General features: G+C 31.1%; 1 protein-coding gene across 2 annotated transcripts in view; it reads left to right on the top strand.

The window, feature by feature from the left end:
* KIFAP3 (kinesin associated protein 3) overlaps nucleotides 1-24,900 on the top strand; it is a 127,996-nt gene that overhangs the window by 14,760 nt on the left and 88,336 nt on the right. For both annotated transcript variants that reach the window (XM_010953853.3, XM_010953851.3), the window contains exons 3-9: nucleotides 723-877; nucleotides 3,428-3,483; nucleotides 4,021-4,162; nucleotides 10,977-11,076; nucleotides 12,320-12,444; nucleotides 14,702-14,800; nucleotides 21,189-21,367. In XM_010953853.3, the coding sequence (XP_010952155.1) occupies nucleotides 723-877; nucleotides 3,428-3,483; nucleotides 4,021-4,162; nucleotides 10,977-11,076; nucleotides 12,320-12,444; nucleotides 14,702-14,800; nucleotides 21,189-21,367 (856 nt within the window). The remainder of the gene's footprint in view (nucleotides 1-722; nucleotides 878-3,427; nucleotides 3,484-4,020; nucleotides 4,163-10,976; nucleotides 11,077-12,319; nucleotides 12,445-14,701; nucleotides 14,801-21,188; nucleotides 21,368-24,900) is intronic.

Genomic DNA, 24,900 nt, shown 5'->3' with positions numbered 1-24,900 from the left:
TAGCTTTTCTTGGCGCCATGAGTCCATATAAATTGGCGATTGTTTCCAGACTTTGAACAACTTTTCCTTACTGATCTTCCAATAAATGTCCTGGACTACATTGGAAAGGAGAGAGAAACTGTCTTTTTTTTTTTTTTTTAATGTACTAACATATGTAACAATATTCATTTGTTCCTCAGAATTTCTCATATAGGTCTTAAAATGCATCCTACTTTTTTTTCTGTCTTCCATATAATTTCCACCAGAACAACTGAGACTGAAAATATTAATGTTGTTCTTGTTCCTAACTGAAAAAATAAAATGACTGTGAGTATGGTCAAAAAAATGATTAATTCTGGTAGTATGAATTTTCACATCTAATAATAAAGACTTTATATATGTGACATCAGAAAGACTTTTAAAATAAGCTCTGTGAATGCGCTGTCCTACATAGAAGAGTCAGATGTAGATATTACATTCCTTTTGTTATCTTGTTTGTCCAGATCAAATAAAGTCATTGCTTTTTAAGCTTTAAGCATTTTCACTTTTAAGCTTGATTATATCTAATATTTTGTTATATTATTTTGTATATTTTATATATAAATACTTTTGTATTTTATAGGCTTTTGGTCAATGTCTGGTACATTTAAATGTTTTCTCAATTATTTATTTAAAATAAGTGTTGTTTCAGTTATCACTTACTTTAATAATACCTGAGTTGGAAAATTCTGATATGCCTGCAGCATTCGTCTTAAGAGTCTCAATGCCAACACAGATATAACTTCCCTGGCACGGAAGGTGGTTGAAGAATGTAAACTTATTCATCCCTCAAAGCTCAGTGAGGTAGAGCAGCTGTTGTACTACCTCCAGAACCGCCGTGACTCGTTGTCAGGAAGAGGTAAGTAAAAGAATTCCTGATTTTTTAATGCAAAACCAAAGTTGTTTGACTGTAGTTGTACTTTTCATATTTGAATAGCGAGTTTTTTTGCCAGTGCTGTGAATAAGTAAGTGAACTAGTTTCCTACATGTCAGGTTTTATGTTAGATGCCTCCAAAATGATCTGTTGATGGTTCTGTTTTATACTGTGTGTATAATGTGTGCATACACATATGCTGAAATAAAGAGTAAAAAAAAGTCTGTCATACTGATTTTAGAATAATAAAAGGAGAATTTGGGGCAGAAAGCTTGATTTTCTCTACTCCAACGGCTAGATTTATATTTTCTAAATTTCTTATTGACATTTAATTTATAATTTGAATGGATAACCTAAGTATTTAAATGTTAAAATATGTCATATGTGTAAGTCTTATGAGTCTTTCTTAGGAAAATTACCTTTTCATTCTTCCATGTTTCTATTATTATCATTTTTTTGTCTTTAATTCCTACATAAAAGAATCAAGCCATTAAAATATAAACAATTGATTATTTATAGAAGATGTTTCGAATAATACAAACCCAAACAGAGCAAAATAAAAGTACAAACATTTAAATGGAAAGTTATCTCAGATTTTTCAATTGTTAGTTATTCCATTCCATAGTATTTATTAAGTTTATGTATCTTTGTCTTATTAGCGGTGAGTTCTAAAATATGGTGCCCTTGAAATAACTTACAAATACTTAAATTTTGATTGTATTTAGGAGAAATAAATGAAAGAGAAAATTTATTGGGCTTTTTTCAAATTAATCAATCTTCTCTCCATCCACAGAAAATAAAATGCCTTGTGCCTAATATATACTTTTATTAATTAGCCCTGAATACAGTATCTAACACACATTATATAATCAATATGTATTTGTTGAATGAATTGAATAGCTGCTGTCAGTTTATTTAAAAGCAAAAATGAGCACTTTGAACTTGTTTCCAACTACATCGCTGAGACTCAGTGTATACCGGTTAATTACTAACAATAAGTCCTGTAAGGAAAACATTATGAAGAATTTTTATTAAATATTTTATGATAGACTATTCCTGTTATGATGTATTTAAATGATGAGTGATAATATCTTGAATAAGTTAAATAAGTTCAAAATGAGAAAGGTAAATCCTTTTTACTCTTTTAAAATGTATGTGTACTTATTGTAGATTGTATAATGTAGTGAAAATTGATCTTTCCTAATGCTAAATTAATAAATTCCAAAGGCATTTATAATAAAATGTCTTTAAACTAATGAAAACTCTTTCACTGAATTTTCAGGGTAAATCAGTCTACTCACCCCTTCCCCAGAAATTAGAGGCATATGAAGAAATTTTCATGTTCATAGTCAATATTCATGAGGACTATTTCATGGCTAAATTAGTTCAAATCATATGTTTCCCTCTATGTATAGACATTAAACATATATGAAATGCTATACTGTAGTGTGTGTGTGTGTGTGTGTGTGTGTATATATATATACACACACACTTAATTTTTAAAAATATTTCATTTTTCATTCTTTATTACATGATACTCACTATTTCAAAGCCAGAAACCTTGCCCTAAGAGTGATTAAGATAAAACAATAATAGTTACTTGGTTATATGATTCTTTACCTTAAGTGATTTTTATCTTGCTTGATTTAAACCACTGTCATAATAAATTTATCTGTTTGAAGCAAAATCTAGCTGTTGTAAAGGTAGATTTATCTAGAATGGCTACTGTCCTCAGAACAATCAGGGCTAATTCCTATTATACGGAGAACATTTGATAATTATTGAATCAAAATTTTGATACTATTTGAACTTATTTTAATGTACTTTAGTTGCTTAGGTTTTTGGCTGAGATCAGATTAGTGAAATATTTTTGATAATTTGTTTTAGAAAATGAAATTTTCCTATGAATCAAATAATTCAGTATAACAAATGACAAAACTGTTCAAAACCTTTGAATACCTCTAATTCATTTGGAAATAAGTGCGGATTAAATTAACACAAATATTAATTTGCCTTTTAATTTATGATTCTAATTTTGTTTAAAAAATCAGTTAGCAGCTATCTTTTATTTTGGCTTTTTAACTCTTTTCCTTTTCCTTTGTTAATTTTTCTTTTAGATTTTATATTACCTGATACATTAGTTTTTCATTGCTGTATTGATTTTCCTATTCTCATCTTAAATGTGAATTAGAAAAATAAAGAAAATTAAAATAGACTATTTTGCTTCTTGTTGGCAAATCTGGCTATTTATATATCCAAAATGTTAACCAAAGAGGAAGTTAAAATTCCTACCAAATATAACTTGGGGATTATTTGTAGATTTTATTCATTTATACTCTCCTTGTTAGCCTAACAAGAACAAAAGCATTATAGATGAGCATTTTTTAAACATTAGAAAAAAAGATTATTTTATAAACTACTCAGTTTTAGGATCCCCAACTTAGCTGGAATTAAACTCAGCTGCTGAAAATAAAAATTATTCAGGAACCCTAAAAACTTGGTTCTTCTCATTAAAAGAAAAAAATCTTTTTACAGAAAAAAAAGAAAAGTCAAGCAAGCCTAAAGATCCACCTCCTTTCGAAGGAATGGAGGTAAGACTATTTTTATCTTATAGAGAACTGACTGTAAGCCATTGCTTTTTACCATCAATAATTCATATAGTCACATTACACGGATGTGGAGTTTTAAAAAATGGCTGAACTTAAATTACCTGAGAAGGTTAGAAAATCAGTATTTAATAAAGGCAAAAATTATTAGGTGTGTTTTTTAGATAGTTTGTTTTGATAAATAAGTTGTGAAATGTTTTAATGTTCTTATTGCAGTATGTTTTAAAATATTATTTATTATAGTAGATACATTTTGCATTATATTTGAGATACTTTATATTGATAGGCCAATTTTAGAGTCTGTATACATCCCATTTTATCATAATGATTTAAAACTGTTTTCATATTGGAGTCCTGTCACCTAAAGGTCTAAGTTCCCCCTCTACAAAAAGATGGATACTGTGGGTCCTTTAAAAATTATTATCAAGGGCAGTATGTTGATCAAAAAATATCATTCCTTTGACATTGACTTTTTTGAGCATTATTGTTCTTTTGGAGTACTTCCTTCTTCTTTTGTTTCAGATTGATGAAGTTGCTAACATTAATGACATGGATGAATACATTGAGTTATTATATGAAGATATTCCTGACAAAGTTCGGGGTTCTGCTTTGATCCTACAGCTTGCTCGAAATCCTGATAACCTGGAAGAACTACTACTGAATGGTGACTTACATCTTTAAATATTTAAAATACAAAAATTTTTGTGAAATATGATTTTTAAATTTATTGTAGTAAAGGAATAAGCTAAAATTATTATTATTATTATTATTATTTTTGAGTAAAGATAGTTTATTTAGAGATACATACTGCGTAGAGTATAAGGCAAGAGAAAGGCAAGAGTTGTGGGAATTGGTTGCTCAGGTTAAAGTAAAAGTGGGTACACACTCCATAGGCAGAGTGCGGGCCATCTCCAAAGAGGAGGGAGCAAAAAAAGGCCTAAAATTATTTATGTTAAACTTAGGAATGCACTTATTTTCCAGATCTTTATTACCTTTCTTCTGACTCAGATTTCTTGACATGAGGATATAATATTTAAATATTCTCTGAAGAAATCACAAATAATTTAAACATGGAAAATAAAGTATTAATAGTACTATATAGTTCTTCCTTATATCCTGGAAGAGTTTTTATTCTTTCCATTAGGAAATCTTTTCAGACTTTTGATGTCTGCACCATGTATGTATATGCTTTTATAAAATTGAAGTTCCAGTATTAGTTTTCTTTTAGTAGCACAACAAAAAATAATAATCTTTTAAATTTCATTTAGATTGAATTTGATGTCAGGTATTTGCTTTTTTTCATTGGAAGTGCTGATAATAAAGAAAAAAGAGATATAATGCTCTTAAAACCTTTTTTCTCAGTAAAACAGAATTATTTTAAAGGTTTATTTTCTGATTGTATCTTTGCCAAAAATAGAATATGGAAGATATCATTATTACCTGATTTCCATTATATGAGAAAGAATACCTTTTTGTCTATGGTGAAACTCCTTTCATGAAGGCTGCATAGTGCACACCAATAGTTTGTAGTTTGGAAAATACATCCAGAGATCTGTCCAGAGAGTCCTAGGATATTACCAATATTCCAGTTAGGATATTTGTACATTTTAAGTATTTTTTAAATTATACAATTCATATATTAATATATTTTTTAAAGAAGTAAAATATTATAGATAAAACCCTCTTTGGCCATTACTCTATAATCTGTTGTGACTTTGAAGTACATTCTTCCAGATGTTTTCCATACTTCTACACATATATGTAGGATTTTTTTCCTGTATTAAAATATAGAGTATTATCTTACGCGTTTTTGTATTAACTATATCGTACTTCTTACTTGGTAATTTTTTCTCTTTGTGATAATGTTTTGAGAGTACATGTATATAGATACATATAATGTAGTTAATTTTAAACTACATTTGATTATTGTATTTTATAAAGTTATATATATTCTTTAGCTGTTCCTCTGTTAATGGTCATTACATTGTTTCCACATTTTTCAGTAGGGAACTTAAGTGAACATCTTTGTTCATATCTTCTATATACAAGCAAGGGGTTTTTTAGGTTATGTGCATAGAAACAAAGGTCATACAGAAATACAGGTCATAATGTCTTAGGGATATTGTTGAATTGCCCTCCAAAATGGTTGTGCCATTGGATCTCCATACCAATGGAATATGAAAATTGTAAAACCTAAACATTTTTGCCATTGTGTTGTTGGTAATGAACAGTATCTCCTTAAGTCACATTTGCCTGATTTCTAAAGAATATGATCTTTTTTCTCATGTCATTAGACTTTTGGAATTCCTACCCTGTGAAGTTTGTATTCATATATGTATGTATATATATATTTATATATGAATATGACTTTTCTTTTATATTTATAAAAGTTGGTACATAAAATTTAAAATATATATATGTATTATATAGAGAGTCATCCCTTGGTATACACAGGGGATTTGTTCTAGGACTTGTCAAGGATACCACAATCTGCAGATGCTCAAGTCCCATAATTGGTCCTCCATACCGTTGGGTTCTACGTGAGCAGTTGCAACCAACCACAGATTGTGTTCAATTGACCCCTGAACAACATGGGTGTGAACTACCCAGGTCCACTTACACACACATAAGTGGATCCAGGCAATTAAAACCTGTGTTCAAGTATAACCAGACCTGTGCAGTTCAAACCCTCATTGTTCAAGAGTCAACTATATATCCTTTTTCTTTTATGTACTTAGAAAGTTTCTCTCAATCTGCCTTCTTTTTTTTTTTTTTTTGCGTGATATCTTTTTCCATTCTTTTACTTTCATCCTGTTTGTGTCTTTGAATCTGAAGTGTTTCTGTTGTAGAAAGCATATAGTTTAATCATGTTTTTTTTTTATACATTCAAACAATCTGCCTTTTGATTGGAGTATTCTATTTACCATGAACATATTTGCTCTTAAAGTAGGATTGTCATTTAACATTTTATATTTGTTTTCTGTATGTCTTTTTTATCTTTTTTGTTCTTCTATTCCTCCAGCACTGCCTTATTTTATGTTAAATATTTTCTGGTGTACCATTTTACTTCTCTGTTGTTCATTTACTGTGTTTCCCTGAATTATTTTCTTAGTGATTACCCTGGGATTACAGATACCATCTTAAATTTTTAAAATCTAATTTAAATTAATACCAACTTAATTTTAATAGTATACAAAAGCTTTGCTTCAGTGTACCTCTATTCCCACCCCACTCTTTGGTACTATTACAGTCACACAAATTACATCTGTATACATTATCAGCCTGTCAGCACAGTAATAAAATTATTGATGTATGCATTTTCTTAATCAGATAGAAGATGATAGTACAATCAAAAATATGTTTATAATGTCTTTTATATTTATACATATAGTTAACTTTATCAGTGCTTTTTACTTCACTGTATGGATTTAAGTTACTCTCTAGTGTTCTTTGATTTCAGCCTAATGGAATCCTTTTAATATTGCTTGCAGGAAAGGTTTACTAGCAACAAATTCTTGAAGTTTTTGTTTACCTAGGAATTACTTGATTTTTTTCTTCTGTTTGAAGGATAGTTTTGCTAGATATAGAATTCTTGGTTGATGCTTTTTCTTTTAGCAGTTTGAATATGTCATCCCGCTGGCTTCATGTCTGGTTTCTGATGTGAAATCATCTGTGAAACCTACTGAGTTTCCTATGTACATGTTGAGGTGCTTTTCTGTTGCTACTTAGAACATTTTCTTTGCCTTTGGCTTTTGCTGGTTTGGCTATGATGTGTTTAGGTGTTGATATCTTTGAGTTTATCTTGCTTGGAGTTTGTGGAGCTTCTTGGGTTTGCAGATTACTGTTTTGCACCTAGTTTAGGAAGTTTTGGCCATAATTTTGTTAAATATTTATTTAGCTCCTTCCACTATCCTTTTAGGACTCCTATGTTAGTAAGCTTATTGGTGTTACTTAGATCTTTGAAGTTCTATTTTTCATTCTTTTTTCTTTCTGTTCCTCGTACTGGATAATCTTAACCTGCCTTTACATTTGTTGATTTTTTTTTTCTAATTGACACCTGCTGTTAAGACCTTCTCATGAATTTTTCATTTCAGATATTGTACTCTGCAACTTCAGAATTTCTGTTTGGTTCTTTTTTTTTTTTTAATAGTAGTTATATTTACCAACTCACATATATCGGGGGATTTCCAAACCTAATTCAGATTGTTTGTCAATGTGGTTTTCCACAAATTCTCTTCTTTCCTTTTTCTTTTTTTAATGGAAGTACTGGGGATTGAACCCAGGACCTTGTGCATGCTAAGCATGTGCTCTACCACTGAGCTATACTCACTCACCCTATTTGATTCATTTTTTATAACCTGTATCTCCTTATTGATACTCTTTGATGAGACATCATTCTCATACCTTTTCATACTTTAATTGTTTAGACATGATTTCCTTTATTTTTAAACATATTTATAATAACTGAGTTAAAATCTTTGTCTCATAAGTCAAACATGTGAGCTTCCTCATGGACAGTTTCTAATGACTGCTGTATTTCCTGAGCATGGAGTATATGGTCCTGTTTCTTTGTGTGTCTTATATTTGTTGTTGTTGTTGAAATGATATTGTGACAACTCTGGAAATCAGATACCCACTACCTCCCAGGCTTGTTATTTTTATTGTTTGTTTAGTGAGTTTCCTCGATTAATTCTGTAAGGTCTGTATTTTTTGTCCATACAGTCACTGAAACCTTTGCTTAGTTAGTTTAATGGTAGCTAATGATTTAATAGAGATTTCTTTAAATACCTTGCACTCAGTGTCCCAGCCTTTGCTGAGGGGCTGTGTGTGTGTGTGTGTGTGTGTGTGTGTGTGTGTGTGTGTGTGTGTATTGGTGAGGGGCATGTCTTCAGTGCTCCAGCATGTAGTTCATAAGCCTTAGCCTCCAATTCCTGCTTGAACATTGCATCAGAGTTGGCCAGAGATGAGAGATTAGGTCCTTCTCAGGTCTTTCCCTAGTATGTACACGTTCTTGCACATGTGCCTGGCCTTCTAGAGTACCAGGAAAATGTTAAAGCTTTTCAAAGAACCTGTAAACATCTCATTTCCCAGTTTTTCCTCTTCAAGTGTTTTGGTTAGCCTCTTGTTAACTCCAGTTGGCAAGGCTGCTGCACGCAGCCACTAGGAGTTTTCAACAAATACCCTGAGTGTAAGGCTGTTTGTAAGAGCAAGCTCTACGTCAGGTCAGATAAAGACAAACCCTGGGAATGGAGCTTTTCGGCAAGCATTTTGTTAGATCAAATAGTGATAGTTCACTTAGAGTGGGTATTTTGGGGAGCACCACACTGTTCTACCTTCTTTAGTTGCTGCTAGGCTAGTATTTTTCACAAAATTTTCTCACAGATGTTATTTTTCACAGATACACAGTTGTAATGCTATTGGTTTTCAAAGCTTCCACAAAGTTGCACAGAAGAGATGGAATTAGGGCAAGTTGAAATGCCACAGAGCTCACTGTTCTTATGAAGATTCAGACATATTTCTTAAATAAACACTTCTTGAGTTGTTGCACAACTAGTTAATTTCCAGAGTTCTGAAAAAGTTGATTTTGAGAATTTTTACCAGTGTTCTCATTTGCTTATGGAGGAGTGAATTTTTGGAGATCCTTACTCTGCTCTCCCAGAAGTGCTTGGCCGTAGAATACATTTTTGTTGAAAGTGGGAGGTAAAGATGTAGTTTTATTTTTTTCCATATAGTATAGCCAGTTACTCCAAACTGGTTAATGAATACTCCTTCTTTTCCCAAAGACTTGAAATGCCTTTTCTACTATATGCTTGACATTCTTCTATTCAATAGGCACTTCTTGAAAGCTAATTCTGTGCCAGGTACTGTTCTGATATATTCATGGATGTTTTGATGCTCTCTTTTCTTTTCCACTGATCTATTTGATAATTTCTATAATAGAATCATAATTTGTTGTTAAGTTTTGTTTGGTACTTTGACTAGAGTTTTAGAATATGTAGGAGAAATGTTCCAGTTTGTTGGTTTTTTAAAAATTGGTGTTGTAGGTCTTGTACATTTTCTTATATATTATTTTGAGATAACTTTATCATATTTGCTAAAAAAATCATAATGGAATTTTAATTATGATTGCATTCAACTTACAAATTAATTTTGGGTTACATTTTGACCTTTTGTAAACTTTGTCATTTATTTTGGTTTATTTCTTCATAACCTGTGTGTATATACTTGCAGCTGTATTCTTATTGAGGCATTTGTCTATTCTTTACTAAAGGAGAAAAATGCTAATAAATTCATGACATTATAGTACATCATTTTCAAAAGTATATTCTAAGAAACACTATTTCATTTAGTCTATAGTGATGAAATGCCTTTGGTAATACTGGATTAAACAAAGAAAAACCAGATCATTTATTAAGTAGGACTTTGTAGAGCCTTTGCATGTTACCTATTTACTTGACTTCAGAATAATTTTGTTCAAGGCATTAAGTTATACCAGTGCTCTGTACTGTGAATATGAACAATATTGGGAAATGCTAGTGTAGGGTGTTTTTCAGTTTGTTTAAAAAAGTCCTCATTACATGGATTAATAATATAGTGAATTCTTCTTGTTTCATAATCTGAATGGCCAGAAAGCGCAAACAACACTTTCATTACCGTAGTAAATATAATAATGTAGTCCACAAAGTGAAATAGATCCTAGATGTCTGTTATAGAAAGTTGAATTGTGATCTCTGTGTATACACAGATAATTTCAATTTTTAAGTATTTTAAGACTTAGTAAGCCATGTAACAACACTAATTTGAAACCAGTCTCATTACTTTATGTTTACTTAATGTATGGTAATTCTTGTTAATCAATTCATTAATTTTTCCTTTTCAGGATAAAGATCTAGCAGAGATGTTTTTTAATCTACCCTGAAGCTAATTTTGTGAATGATTTTTTTGCTGTATTTATGTCTATTGGTATCAATTTAACATGACATTAAAATGTTAGACTGACTTTTCTGTGTAGAATTGTTGTTTGGTTTTTAATTTTCTTTAGTGGAGTTAGTATTAGCCTGCCATAAACTGCTCATTATTGTTTTAGATTTATTCTAATTTTTTTTCCTTATTTACAAACATATTAAATCAGATGTTTAGGAAGAAATTGGTACTATAGTAGCAAGTGGAAATGCAAATTAAGAAATAAATGGTTCTTTTTATTATTTTATTGTCACCCATAGTAGACTTATTATGTTACTTTATTTAAATTATATTTTATTTTTCTGTTTACAGTAGTAGGCTTAAAGATACATGTTGTGAGTTTTAGTATTTCAGTTTTAAAAATAGCTTTCTGTGTTGAAAAGAAGCATCCTACTTTTTTGTCCCAGTTCTAACTTAGCTTTGTTATTTATTAATAAGCAGACATTTAAAACCAATTACCCTTTATATCAGAGGCAAGGTAAGTGATCATTTTTGTATGTCCCCTTTTTCTTTAGAAACGGCCCTTGGTGCATTAGCAAGAGTCCTGCGAGAAGACTGGAAGCAAAGTGTTGAGTTAGCTACAAACATAATTTACATCTTTTTTTGCTTTTCCAGGTAAGTATAAAAATTAGGAAATAAAAGTAGTAATCTATCTCTCTTTCTCTGTCTGTGTCATTGATTTAGATAGTTAATCACTAGTTTTCTCAGCCTTCCGATGTTTCTGTTTTCTGCCTCTAAATTCTATTTCCCATTCTCTGTCCTCTTTGTTGTTCTGTCTTTTATTCAGTCTAAACTCGCCCATGCATGTATACATACAGTAGGATGATATAATGGTTTATAGTTTAAAGAGTTTTGAGCTCTGAAAATAGACTCTCTGACTTTGAATATGAGTCCTGCTATTTATTAACTGCTTGATCTTGGTTAGATTACTTAACTTTTTTGTGCTCAGTTTCCTCATCTATAATCGTAGATGGTAAATAGTTCAGATAGTTATTAGAATAAAGCTTGATCCAGAGTAAGTGCCAGGTAATGTTACTATTTTATGTACAGTTGACCCTTGAACAGTGTAGGTTTGAACTGCACAGGTCCACTTAAATGTGGATTTTTTTCACTAAATATGTACTGTGGTACTACAAGATCCCCTACTAGTTGAATTGGTGGATGTGGAACTGTGGGTATGGAGGCCCCACTATAAGTTATACATAAATTCTTGACTGCATGGAGGGTTGGCACCTCTGTCCCCTGCATTGTTCAAGGGTCAACTGTATAATACATGTTTGCAAATCTATATGTGTATCTATATATTATTTATATACATATTCTTTAGAAAGATGCTTATTGAGACACTGTGAAAAGTTTCTGACTGATTTATAGAGAACTTTTTGTCTTTATTCCAAAAATGTGCCAGCATTAGCGAAGAAATATTTAAAGAATAAATACTTGAATGAATGAATTGTCTAGGAAACGTAATACAAAACCTGATTATTAATAATTCACTAGTTTATTTTCTGGTATCAGTTTTATTCAGTAATAGTACTTTTGTATTATTTTGTTCGATAGTAGTGTGAAAGTTTATTCTGAGTATCTGAATAGTTAAAATGGTAGTTAATTACAAAAATGTGTTTTGTTTAATTTCCAAGTTAAGACTAATGCCATTTTAGGTAAACGTATGTTAAAATATGTTTAAAATAATATCACAATTTCAAATCTTCCTAGTATACTGTAGGCATATGTATTTATTGAAATAGATATATCAAATCTATTTTAGATTGTTTTGTACCACTGTTTATCCAAAACAAATTTCCTGAACCCACAAAATGTATTCCTTTAAATGCATACTAAAAACTCTTCTTTAAAGCTTTTCTCAGTTTCATGGACTTATCACTCACTATAAAATTGGAGCTCTGTGTATGAATATCATTGATCATGAATTAAAAAGACATGAACTTTGGCAAGAAGAACTTTCTAAGAAGAAGAAAGCTGATATCCTTTTACAGTGGCATTTCACCCCACTGTTGTTGCCTGTTGGCCTGAGCTTTGGATGGAGAGGATTTTGTTTTGTTTGCCGTTCACAGTACTTGAAAAATTCAAGAGTGTTTTGAAGGTTAAGATGAAGTTGGAAACGTCAGAATGTATAAGGCTTGACATACACTTTTTATCTTTCTTATAACTTTGATCAGTTAATAGAGTAGAGGGAATAGATACCTGTGGACCTGAATTGGTGAGTCTTCAAGTGGCTGCACTATTATGTCCCTTAAGATCCTTTAGTTAGCTTACATCTGGCTCACCCCTGTTGTTTATCTAGTTCTCTGTGTAAAAAGGCGGCTTTGATTGGAATGAGTGTGAATTTGGTGAAAGACAGAGTTTTCAATTCTATTTTTCTTAATTAAGTGCAAAAATACTTTTCTTAATACATGCAAATTTGAAAAGTCTGCACAATGATAGAACCCATGAAAGGACCATTAAAAATAATCTATTTTATCCTGTCTTTCAATACAAGAATCTTTTTTGCAGCCTCCCTTACAAATGGGTTATTTAGTCTCTTCTTTAACATGTCACTGCTTATTGACTTAGCTCATTCTGTGGTTTCACATTGTATTTATTAAAATAGTTTTATTTTGGCTTAGTATACTGAAGTTCACGTCCCAGTAACTTGTAACACTTGGTTCTAATCTTGCATATTGAGGCAATATACAATTAAGGATACTGTCTTCAATAGCACATTTCTTATATTTGAAGATATGTATCATATTTCCTCTACAAGTTTAATTCTTCTAAATGGAAGGCCCTGACTCATTTATATCTGTCTTTATATAACATGTTTTGCAGATCAACAAGCCATATTGGTAACTTTCTTTTGAACCCAATATTTATTGATCTTTTAAAAAGGTAAAAATATTATTTCTTTTGTGCCCAGTATCATATCTGTCACCTCCCCTTCATGGAATGCTCAAGATCCTGGTTTGAACTTTCTTAATTAGGATCTTTCCAGGTTTAGAAGTTTTCTGTGTGTGTTATAAGCTTCTGACATCTAGATTAGTATTGACTTAAACCACGTGGGCAAGTCAATAGTCCTGGAGGCTTTATGTCTTTTCTGGAGTCCCAAGTTTCCTGAATATACCTAAAATTCATTTAAACTGGAGGGGTACAGAGAAAACCACAAGTGGGACTCTGAACAATCGTGAACTTATACTTTGTGATTGTTAGGTGACAGGAACTGATATGGTAGGATATATCATATTCCTGTAATATCAGACACCATTAAATGTAAGATACACCATTATTTATTAACAACTAAGAAAGGAAACTTAATTCTGATTAAACTGATGCGTCATGAATTATAAGACATCCAAATTCTGGAGATGTTAAGATGTGCGAAAAATGTTTCTTAGAATCAGTGGATTACGGTAATTGAAGGAGTATAAAAATGACCTATCAGAATTTTGGCCATTTTTTCCTGAAATATTACTTTTTATTAAGTTTCCTTGTGTCTTCACATTTTTTTAATATGGTAGTAGTGAGGATTGAACCCAGGACCAAGGACCTCCCGTGTGCAAAGCATGCACTCTACCACTGAGCTATACCCACCCCCCAGGTTTCCTTGTGTTTTGGTGCAAGTAGCATTCAACAAGGAGGATATTCTTAAATGCTTTGGGATCCTAAAATCATACTGAAGTAATTGTTTATTTCTGCTGGTGTCCAGGGGGCTATTTGGGGCCATAAGATACAATTTTTCAACTTTGTTTACCTCTAACTTTGGGATATTTTTCTTTCTGTGTGTAGTCTAAAGATGATGCTAAAAAGCTTTAGATCTAATCCATGTCCTTTGAATGTTCTGGACACATGTCTGAAGCGGAATTCAGTATTCTTATTAAGGAAATCACTCTCTGAGGCCTTGATTTATAAAGGCCTCTTGGTTTATGAACCCATTTTATAATCTGGTGAAAGTTAGAGACTTGCACACATACATAAAATATTTTACATATATTTTCTGAGAATTCAAGTATTGGATGAAGACCATCCAAGGTGTTTATCCAAGGTCTCAAGCACGTCATCCAACCCTTGGTTAAGAAGTCTTGTTATAACATGATTATTATGCAGAGAAGAATATGTTAAACTACTGGTAAGAGAAAATAACTGGGGAACATTGCACATAAAATTTAATAGTACTGTTCTTGATAGTATATTTCCTTAGGTTTTCTTTTATTCAATGACTATGGATCATCCTTAACTTGTTTACTTGATGAAGACCCTGAAAACCAAACTTTGAGAAAAGATTATGAAAAAACCTTTAAAAAATACCAGGGGCTTGTGGTAAAACAGGAACAGCTCTTACGAGGTATGAATTCCTAAACAGAAAAGCAACAAAGTGGTTACTCTACATTTATTTTGTTCTATATTTTTGTCAGATGAATAAAGCTAATACCAGAATAATTGAAAGTTCTATGAATTTTACTGTGCTACAAAATCTTCTGTCTTTACCATTGGTAATGTTTTAAATTTTGCTCCACTATTTTTCCACCAAAAGGCCCCATTCTGCTCTTGATTGTATAAATTACATTCTTGACATTTTTTTACTCAGACAGGATTTTTTAATCCAATGTGTGACCTTTTCAATAATAAGAATCTTGTCTCTCAAACTTTACTATATTTATCTTATAGAGTGATAATTTTGTTCGCTTTCCTGGGAAATTGACGTAAAATTTTCAAAATATTTCTCTTCAATAAAAAATAATCTCTTCTTTCTGAGGTTTGTTGAGAGATTTAACAGTTCAATAGTATGGTTTCTCAGCCACTGATAAGATGCATAGTCTCATGTTATTAGTAAGAATGATATGAGGATTTTAAGTGTGCGCTTAATTCTCGATTTATAGTTGACTATTGATTTTTCCCTAGCTTTACTGAGATATAATTGACATATAACATTGTACAGGTTTAAGCTATACAGTGTGATGGTTTGATACAAGTATGTATTGCAAAATGTTTGCCTCAATAAGATTAGTTAACACATCCTTCACCTCACTTAATTACATTTTGTTGTTTTGGTGAGAACATTTAAGATGTGTCATAGCACCATTCAGGTATACAAGATAGTATTTTTAACTGTAGTCATCATGCTGTACATTAGATCCCCAGAACTTACTCATCTTACAATTGAAAGTTTGTGCTCTTTGACCACAGTCTCCCCATTTCCCCCACAACCCAGCTTTCAGTGACCATTAATCTACTCCCTGTTTCTGTGAGTTCAGTGTTTTTAGATTCTACATTTAAGTGATAACATATAGCATTAGTCTTTCTTTGTCTTACTTATTTCACTTCACGTAATCCCCGCAAGATCCATCTGTGTTGTCACAAATGACAGAATAGCCATCTATTTTTATGAACAAATAGTACTCTATTATATATATGTATGTTTATTTTGAGTTCTCAGTTCTGCTCCATTGGTCTATATGTCTATTTTTATGCTGGTACCATACTGTTTTGATTACTTACAGGTTTGTAATATAATTTAAAACCAGGACGTATGATCCCTTCAGCTTTATACTTTTTCAAGATTGCTTTGGCTATTTGTGGGTTTTTGTAGTTCCATACAAATTTTAAGATTTTTTTTTCTCTTTCTGTGAAAAGTATCATTGCAGTTTTTATAGAGGATGCATTGAATCTATAGATATCTTCAGATAATATGGACATGTAAACAGTTAACTCTTGTGATCCATGAACACAGCATACATTTCCATTTTTTGTGTCCTCTTCGATTTGTTTTATCAACCTCATAATTTTCAGTGTATACATCTTTCTCTTCCTTAGGTAAATTTAATTCCTAAGTATCTTATTGCTTTTGATGTTATTGTAAATAACATTGTTTTCTTTATTTCTTTTCAGATAGTTAGCTGTTAGTTTATAGAAGTGCAACAGGTTTTTGTTAATTCATTTTTTATCTTGAGATTTTAGTGAATTTATTTTAACAATTTTTAGGTGGAGTCTTAAGAATGTTCTATATATAAGATCATATCTTCAGCAAACAGTTTTACATCCTCCTTTCCAATTAGTATACCTTTTATTTATTTTTCTTCCCTAAATGCTCTGACTAGTTTTTCCAGTATTACATTGAATAAAATGACAAGGGTAGGCATCCTTGCCTCGTTGTTGTTCTTAGAGTAAAAGCTTTCTGTTTTTCACTGTGAAGTATGATGTTGACAGTGGGCTTGTCATGTGGCTTTTTATTATGTTAGGATAATTACCTTCTATTCCTAGTTTGTTGAGAGTTTTATCATGTGGAATTTTCTCAAATGTCTTTTCTGTATCTATTGAGATGATCATGTTTTTACCTTTCATTTTGTTAATGTGATGTAACATACTTATTGATTTGTTTATATTGAACCATCCTTGCATCCTAGGGATAAATACCACTTGATCATGGTGTGTGATCCTTTTAATGTAGTGGTGCATTCAGTTTACTAGTATTTTGTTGAGAATATTTGCATTTGTGTTCATCAGGGATATTGGTCTGTAGTTGTCCTTTCTTGTAATGACCTTATCTGGCTTTGTTTCAGGGTAATGATGGCCTTGTAAAATGAGTTTGAAGGTGTCCCTTCCTCTTCAGTTTTTTGGAAGAGGTTGAGAAGGGTTGGTGGTAATTCTTCTTTAAATGTTTGGTAGGATTACCCCAAGATGCCATCTGGTCCTGGGCTTTTCTTTGTTGCGAAGTTTTGATTACTGATTCAATCTTCTTACTCATTGGTCTGTTCAGATTTTCTGTTCTTTCATGATTCAGTCCTGCTAGGTTGTATGTTTCTAGAAATATATCCACTTTTTCTAGGTTATCCCATTTGGTTGGCAAATAATTGTTCATGTTAGTCTCCTAAGAACCTTTGTTTTCTGTCATATTAGGTATAATGTTTCCACTTTCATCTCTAATTTTATTTATTTCAGTCCTCTTTTTTTTCTTGGTAAGTTTAGCTAAAAACTTATCAGTTTTATTTTTGAAAAAAAAAAAACAATTCAGTTTCATTGAGCTTTTCTCTTTTTCTGTTCTCAGTTTCATTTATTTCTGCTCTGATCTTTGTTTCCTTCCTTCTACTATTTTGGGCTTCGTTTATTCTTTTCTGGTTCCTTGGGATGTTAACTTAGGTTGTTTATTTGAGATCTTTTTTTTAATTCAGGTATAACTGACTTGCAATATTATATCAGATTCAGGTATATAAGATAATTATTCAATGTTTTTATACATTACAAAATGATCACCATGATAAGTCTAGTTAACGTCTATCACCACACAAAGTTACTATAATATTATGACTGTATTCCTTATACTGTATATTATATCCTCCCGAATTATTTATTTTATAATTGGAAGATTATAATTCTTAATCTCCCTCATCTATTTTACTCAGCCACCCACCTCCCTTCCCTCTGACAGGCACCACTTTGTCCTCTGTATTTATGAGTGTGTGTCTGTTTTGTTAGGGTTGTTCATTTGTTTTGTTTTTTATGTTCAACTTACAAGTGAAATTATATACTATTTGTCTTTCTCTGACTTATTTCTCTTAAATACCCTCTAGGTCCATCCATGTTATTGCAGATGTTAAAGTTTTATTTTTTATGGCTGAGTAATATTCCATTGTATATAGGTATATTTGTATATATACACCTATACTATGTGTGTGTGTATGCGTGTATGCACACACACACACACACACACATACATATATACACACACCACATTTCTTTATTCATTCATCCATCAATGGACACTCAAGTTGTTTCCATAACTTGGCTATTGTAAATAATGCTGCAGTGGACATAGTGATGCATATGTCTTTTCAAATTAGTGTTTTTCTTTTCTTTGGAAAAATACCCCAAAGTGGAATTACTGAATGGTATGATAGTTCTATTTTTAGTTTTTGAGGAAACCCCATACTATTTTCCATAGTGGCTGCACCAGTTTACATTCTCACCAACAGAGCATGAGGGTTCCTTTTTTCCCTCATCTTTGCCAACACTTGTTTGTTGTCTTTTCTCTAATAGTCATCCTGACATGTGTGAGGTGATCTATCTTTGTGGTTTTGATTTGCATTTGCCTCATAATTAATTATGTTGAGCATTCTTCATGTGTCTTTTGACCATCTGTACATCTTCTTTGTAAAATTTCTATTCAGATTCTCTGCCTATTTTAAAATTAAGTTCTTTAAGTTTATGATGTTGAGTTGTGTGAGTTCTTTGTGTATTTTGTATATTAACCCTTTATCAGATATATCATTTGCAAATATCTTTTTCTGTTCAGTAAGCTGTCTTCATTTGCTGATCATTTTCTTTGCTATACAAAAGCTTTTTAATTTGATGTACCCCCACTTGTTTATTTTTGCTTTTGTATCCCTTGCCTGAGGAGACATATTCAGAAAATTATTGTTAAGGTTGATGTCAAAAGAACACACTGCCTATGTTTTCTTCAGGAGTTTTATGGATTTAGGTCTTATACTTAAGTCTTTGATCGATTATGAGTCTGTTTTTGTATAAGGTGCAAAAAAATAGTCCAGTTTGATTCTTTTGCATGTAGCTGTCTGCTTTTCTCAGCATCATTTACTGAAGAGGCTGCCTTTTAGCCATTTTATATTCTTGCCTCCACTGTCAAAGATTAATTGGCCATACAAATGTAGGTTTATTCTTAGGCTCTCTGTTCTGTTCAGTTGATCCATGTGTCTGTTTTTGTGTCATGCCACACTGTTTTGATCACTGTAGCTTTGTAGTATAGTTTGATGCCAGAAAGTGTGATACCTCCAGCTTTGTTCTTTGTCAGGATTGTTTTGGATATTCAAGGTCTTTTGTGTTTCCATGTGCATATACATTTAAAGTTATATTTTCTTGTTGGAGTGATCCCTTTACCATTATGTAATATCACTTTTTGTCTCTACTTATAGTCTTTGGTTTAAAGTCTGTTTGTCTGATATAAGTATTATTATTTCATTTTTCTTTTTACTTCCATTTGCCTGCAATACCTTTTTCCATCCTCTCATTTTCAGTCAGTTTGTGTCTTTAGATATGAAGTGATTCTCTTGTAGATAGGGTATATAAAGATCTTGTTTTTGTAACCATTCCATCAGTCTCTGTCTTTTGTTTGGAGCTTTTAGTCCTTTTATACTTAAAGTAATTATTGATAAGTGAATACTTTTTGTCGCTTTGTTAATTGTTTTGGGGTTGTTTTTGTAATCCTTTTATGTTCCTTTCTTTTTCTTTTTCTCTCTTCCCTTGTGATTTGATAACTATCTTTAATGTTATGTTTGGATTCCGTGTGTGTGTGTGTATCACAAATTTTTGGTTGGTTCATATATAACATATATATGTTTTCTCCTGTGTGTGTGTGTGTCATTTGATATTTTTGACATAGTTTACATCTTTTTGTTTGCATATCCTTTAATTAGTTATTGTGGAAGTTAGGTCAAATTCTGAGGTTTTCAGTGGACAGAAATTTTGAGGGAACATTATTCAACCCACTACATCTATCTTAGTTGCAAGAAGAAGTCTACTATATGTTTTTCAACACAACTTTAAAGCCTTTTATTAGTGCCTTGCATGTAATGTCAGCATGATGCAGTAGCGTAAATATGCAAGCTGAGGATTCTGGTGGGCTTTCCTGCTGTGTGGCTAGGTCATGTTATTTAACTTCTCTGAATCTGGAGTTCCCCATCTGTAAAATTTTTATACTGTTTCTTTCCTCATAAAATTGTCTTAAAATTAAAATGGGTTACTGCTTATATATCAACTAGTATAGTGCCTGGCATATAGTAGGTACTTAATTAGTGTGAATTGCCTTTTCATTTCAAATATTTATTAAGTAGAAGTTTATATATATACATATATATAAATACATTTATTTTCAAAAAGGTTTAGAGGTGTTTTGTAAGAATACATGAAATGAAATACTAAAATAATTAGTAAAATCAAGGCCATAGGAGAGCAGAAAGACTATTTTGGCCATAATAGCCTATGTAATTCTGACAGAAACCTTTCAGGTTTAACTCTGAAACTTCCTATCAGTCAAGGCAAAATGGAAAACATTATCTGTGACAAAATTCTGTGAAAAGGGAACAATTAAGTGAATTGCCTATGAGAACCTAAGCATTTTTATTACAGGAATCTAAGAGAAATTTTCTTTAGAATTAGTGGATAGTCACCTTAACTTTGGCTAGTGTAACAATTATATTATTGAATTTCATATGGCCATTTTCTATAGTGACTATCAGAAAATTAGTTTGACTATGAAAAATTGGTTTTAGTATCTTTAAACTCAACTCTAGCTATACTAAACATTTTGGATTATAGCTCTTTTTAACACAGCAACCCCTAATTGTTGAAATTTTATTTTATTTTCTACATGTATAAAATCACTTCTCCCTGTTTGTTTTATTACTTGCTAACATATACCTTTAATTGCCATTTGATTACTGTTAAGCTCTAAGCTCCAAGAAGGTAGGAATCATTATCTGATTTTGGTTACTGTGTTTTTCTCAGCATCATAAGAGTATTATTTTATTATGTGTTTTAATTCATAAAATGTACATATCACTCAATAATAATGTTTTCTAATGAATAAATTAACTAGCTAAAATTTTCAAGATAATATGCTATCTTCTTAGAACTTACATCTTACTTTAGTGAGTAAATGTGATTTACTAATTTGTTGATTCAATATGCCAATTATTTAACTCTCATCTATTTTACTTTTCTAGTTGCTCTTTATTTGCTTCTGAATCTTGCTGAGGATACACGTACAGAACTGAAGATGAGGAACAAGAACATAGTTCACATGCTGGTGAAGGCTCTTGATCGGGACAATTTTGAGCTGCTTATTCTAGTTGTATCATTCTTGAAGAAACTCAGCATTTTTATGGAGAATAAAAATGACATGGTAACTTATATTGAAACAGCCCATATTCAACATTTTCAAGTTAGAATATTTTGATAAAAAGTGGGGGGAAAAAAGTAAACCCTACTGAAACAATTCTGAATGAAAATTTTACAATAGAAGTAACTCAACTTGAATGGCTTTATTAAGAAATATATTTCATATTAATTAATAGTATTTTCCTAATGTATAAAATGAATCTTTCCATATTACACATCATAAATAGAAGGTAATTTAAACTTAAGATTGTGCTTCCAAGTCATCTGGCCTTATTATTTTTCCCCTGAGCTATTTTTCTTCTGCATTTCTGATATTAGTTTAGCCCAATCTCTTTCTCACCTGCCATTCCAGTTGGTAGCTGCAACTTGCTTAAGTATCTCTTGAAGCTCCCCCTTCTTTCTGTTCCCAGTGCCAATTTATTATTCGTGCTCTCTTTAGTTATACTCATGTCATTTCTTGTTTGAATTATTACAGTAGGTTCCTATTTGCCGTCTTACATTGTGTTGATGCAGTTATCTTTGAGAAATAGTACAAGTTGATCATATATTTTTTCTCCATCTGAAAAAATGACATAGAAATATGTGAAGGTGGAATAAAAGTTATCTGCTTTCTTCCATGTCATTAAAAAGTATTCATAAGCACAATAGTATATTAAATAGATTATACATTAACTATACCTTATTTTCAAATACATAAGTTGTTTATAGTTTTAGCTATTATAAATAAGACTTCAGTGGACACATTTCTATATGCATCTTTGTCTATATTTCTGTTTATTTTCTTAGGAAAAGTTTCTAGAAATGGAGTTATTAGATCATTGGCCTTAACTGTGTTGAAAATTGTTTTAAAACTATATGCTAATACAAGTCATTATGTGACTATATTATTGATATAGGTGGATTCTTCAGATAGTCTAACTGTATAGTATTTCTATCTGTTTTTATTTTTTTAAATCTAATGAGCTGGGAAATAGCTTATGCTTATTGAATGACATGACATGCTCTTTGAAAACCTGAGACTGATTAATCATATTTAATAAGTGCCTTGAATTCTGATACTTGAAATATATGAAATTTTATTTTACACACATAGTATCTGTCATTTTCATCATTACTATATAATTATTAGTGATCACTGTGTGTCTGATACTGTTTTAAAATTGAATTTATTTAGAGAGATTAATCAAAAACATGTTTTTTTGTTTTCATTGAGCTTGTATTCAAGAAGAATGTGATGTGGTGACATATATTCTTCTGAGTATAGTTACATTGTGGCTAAGTAGTTGCTTCCCCTTGCTGTAAATTGAAATATATTCTTCCATTTATATGTTTAAAATAAGTTCACCTTTAATAGGTTTGTAAAATTCAAATTGATTTGCCATCAGCATGTGTCTACTCTGCATTGATTAGATTCATATTAGATAGCAATCTTATGTGTCTCTGTCAAAAATGATCTCAAGAATATAATTAATAATTTTCTGATAAAATCTTAGATTTGGAAGATACAATATAAATTATCTCATCAAACCTCATTTTTTGTTGAGGAGGAAAACCAGGTTCAGAAAAGGTAATTCATCCAAGGTCATAAGAATGATTTGATTGGCCAGATTTTTAGTGTAGATGGCATGCCTTTCAACTTTCATTGTGAAGAAAATTCATTTAAGGGCATTATATAGAATCAGGATTATTAGAGCTTGACTAGACCTTATATCCATGTCCACATTTTGTAAATTAAGTCCTAATTTTGCAGATGAAGTAGCAGAGGATTAGAGAGGTTGAATAATTTGCTCAAGGAAACATCTCCAGGTATTTGTCTTCTTCCTCTTTCTGCCTCCAAGGAAGTTTTTTTAAATTTTTATTTTATGTTTTTTAGAAAAAACATTTTTAGCAAGATTAAGTATAAGCAATTATTAAATGTTGGCTTTCAGAAACACTGAAAAAGAATTACTTAAAGGCTGAAATAAATTTACTGACAGGTTGTTTGATAAACTGTCACTTTACATAGAACTTTAAATAAAAGTGCTAATTAACTATACATTCGATTTATAGACATAAAATTGAGAGGGTATTACATGTTGAGACAATTACTAAATTTAACTTTTGAGATTGGGCTTTTATCAACTAGAAAGGAACATGATTAAAAGACTGTGTCTAGTGTTTAACCATCTTATTGGGCTACATGGCACATATTTTACATTCCAGGCACTACAATGGAAATACAAAGTAATTTTTTAAAAGCCCTCTCCAAGTTGCTTTATTAAGGTTGTTATAACAACCAGTGTGTACTATGGCTTTTTTGAAAGAAAAATATTACTTAATATAATTAGTAACAGATGAAGCCTGTGGCAATTTTATTTAAAAGGGATGGAGGAGCGGAATGACTGATCTATTTGTGAGGTTGTATTATTTATTTAAATAAAGTGTTCATGTTACTGTTGATATGAACTAATACTGACCTTGCTTTTTAGAGTTATATATTTTAAAGGAAATTTAGGTTGCTTTAAAAAATTTTTTTTAATTAATGATTTAAATTGAGTTTTCAAACTGTATAAATACAATGTAATTAAAATATAAAAAGTCATATTAGAATATGAATTTAAGAACAACAGAGAAGATATATATTCCTTAAGTTGCTTATTTTCTTACTGAGTTTTAAAAGTTGTTTTTATATTTTGAATATTACCTTTTATCAGTTATATGTTTTGTAAGTATTTACTCCTTTTTTGTGGCTTGTGTTTTCATTTTCCTATGAAGAGCAGAGGTTTTAATTGTTACAAATTCCAGTATATAAAAAAAAAAACCTCTTTGATGGATTGTATTTTGGTGGTGTATATAAGAAATCTTTGTTTAACTCAAGATCACAAAGATCTCTCCCTATTTTCTTTGAGAAGTTTTATAGGGTTTGTGTTGTGTTTTTGTTTTAGTCTGGGATCCATCTGTTTTCAGTTAATTTTGCATATGGTACAAGGTATGGGTCAACATTCATGTTTTGAATATGGATGTCCAATTGTTCTAGCACCATTTGTTGAAAATACTGTCCCTTCTCCACTGAATTGGTTTTGCGCCATATTGAAATTGCTTTTGTACCATTGTTGAAAATCATCTGCCTATATATGTGCGATTTTATTTTTGGACTCTCTTCTATTTCGTTGATCTATGTTCCTGTCCTTTGGCTGATATATCTTTGTCTTGATTACTGTAACTTCATAATAAGTCTTGAAATCAGGTAGTGTAAGGCCTCAAATGTTGTTATTTTTTCGGTATTATTCTAGCTATTTCAAATTCTTTATCTTTTCGTATACGTTTAAAATCAACTAGTCTATTTATTTAAAAAAAAATCCTGGAATCTTGATTGGGATTGCATTGACTCTATTGGCAAGATTCAATACATTAGTCATATTGGAGTCTCCAGTCCATCACCATGGTATAACTCCATTTCTTTAGAGCTTTCTTTTTTTTTCTTTAGATCTTTCTTGATTTCTTTCATCATTTTGTAGTTTTTATGCCTAAGTGTTTTACCATTATAATGGTAGTTTT

This window comes from Camelus bactrianus, chromosome 21, assembly GCF_048773025.1.
Source record: "Camelus bactrianus isolate YW-2024 breed Bactrian camel chromosome 21, ASM4877302v1, whole genome shotgun sequence".
NCBI lineage: Eukaryota > Metazoa > Chordata > Mammalia > Artiodactyla > Camelidae > Camelus > Camelus bactrianus.
This window is presented reverse-complemented; position numbering and strand designations above follow the sequence as displayed.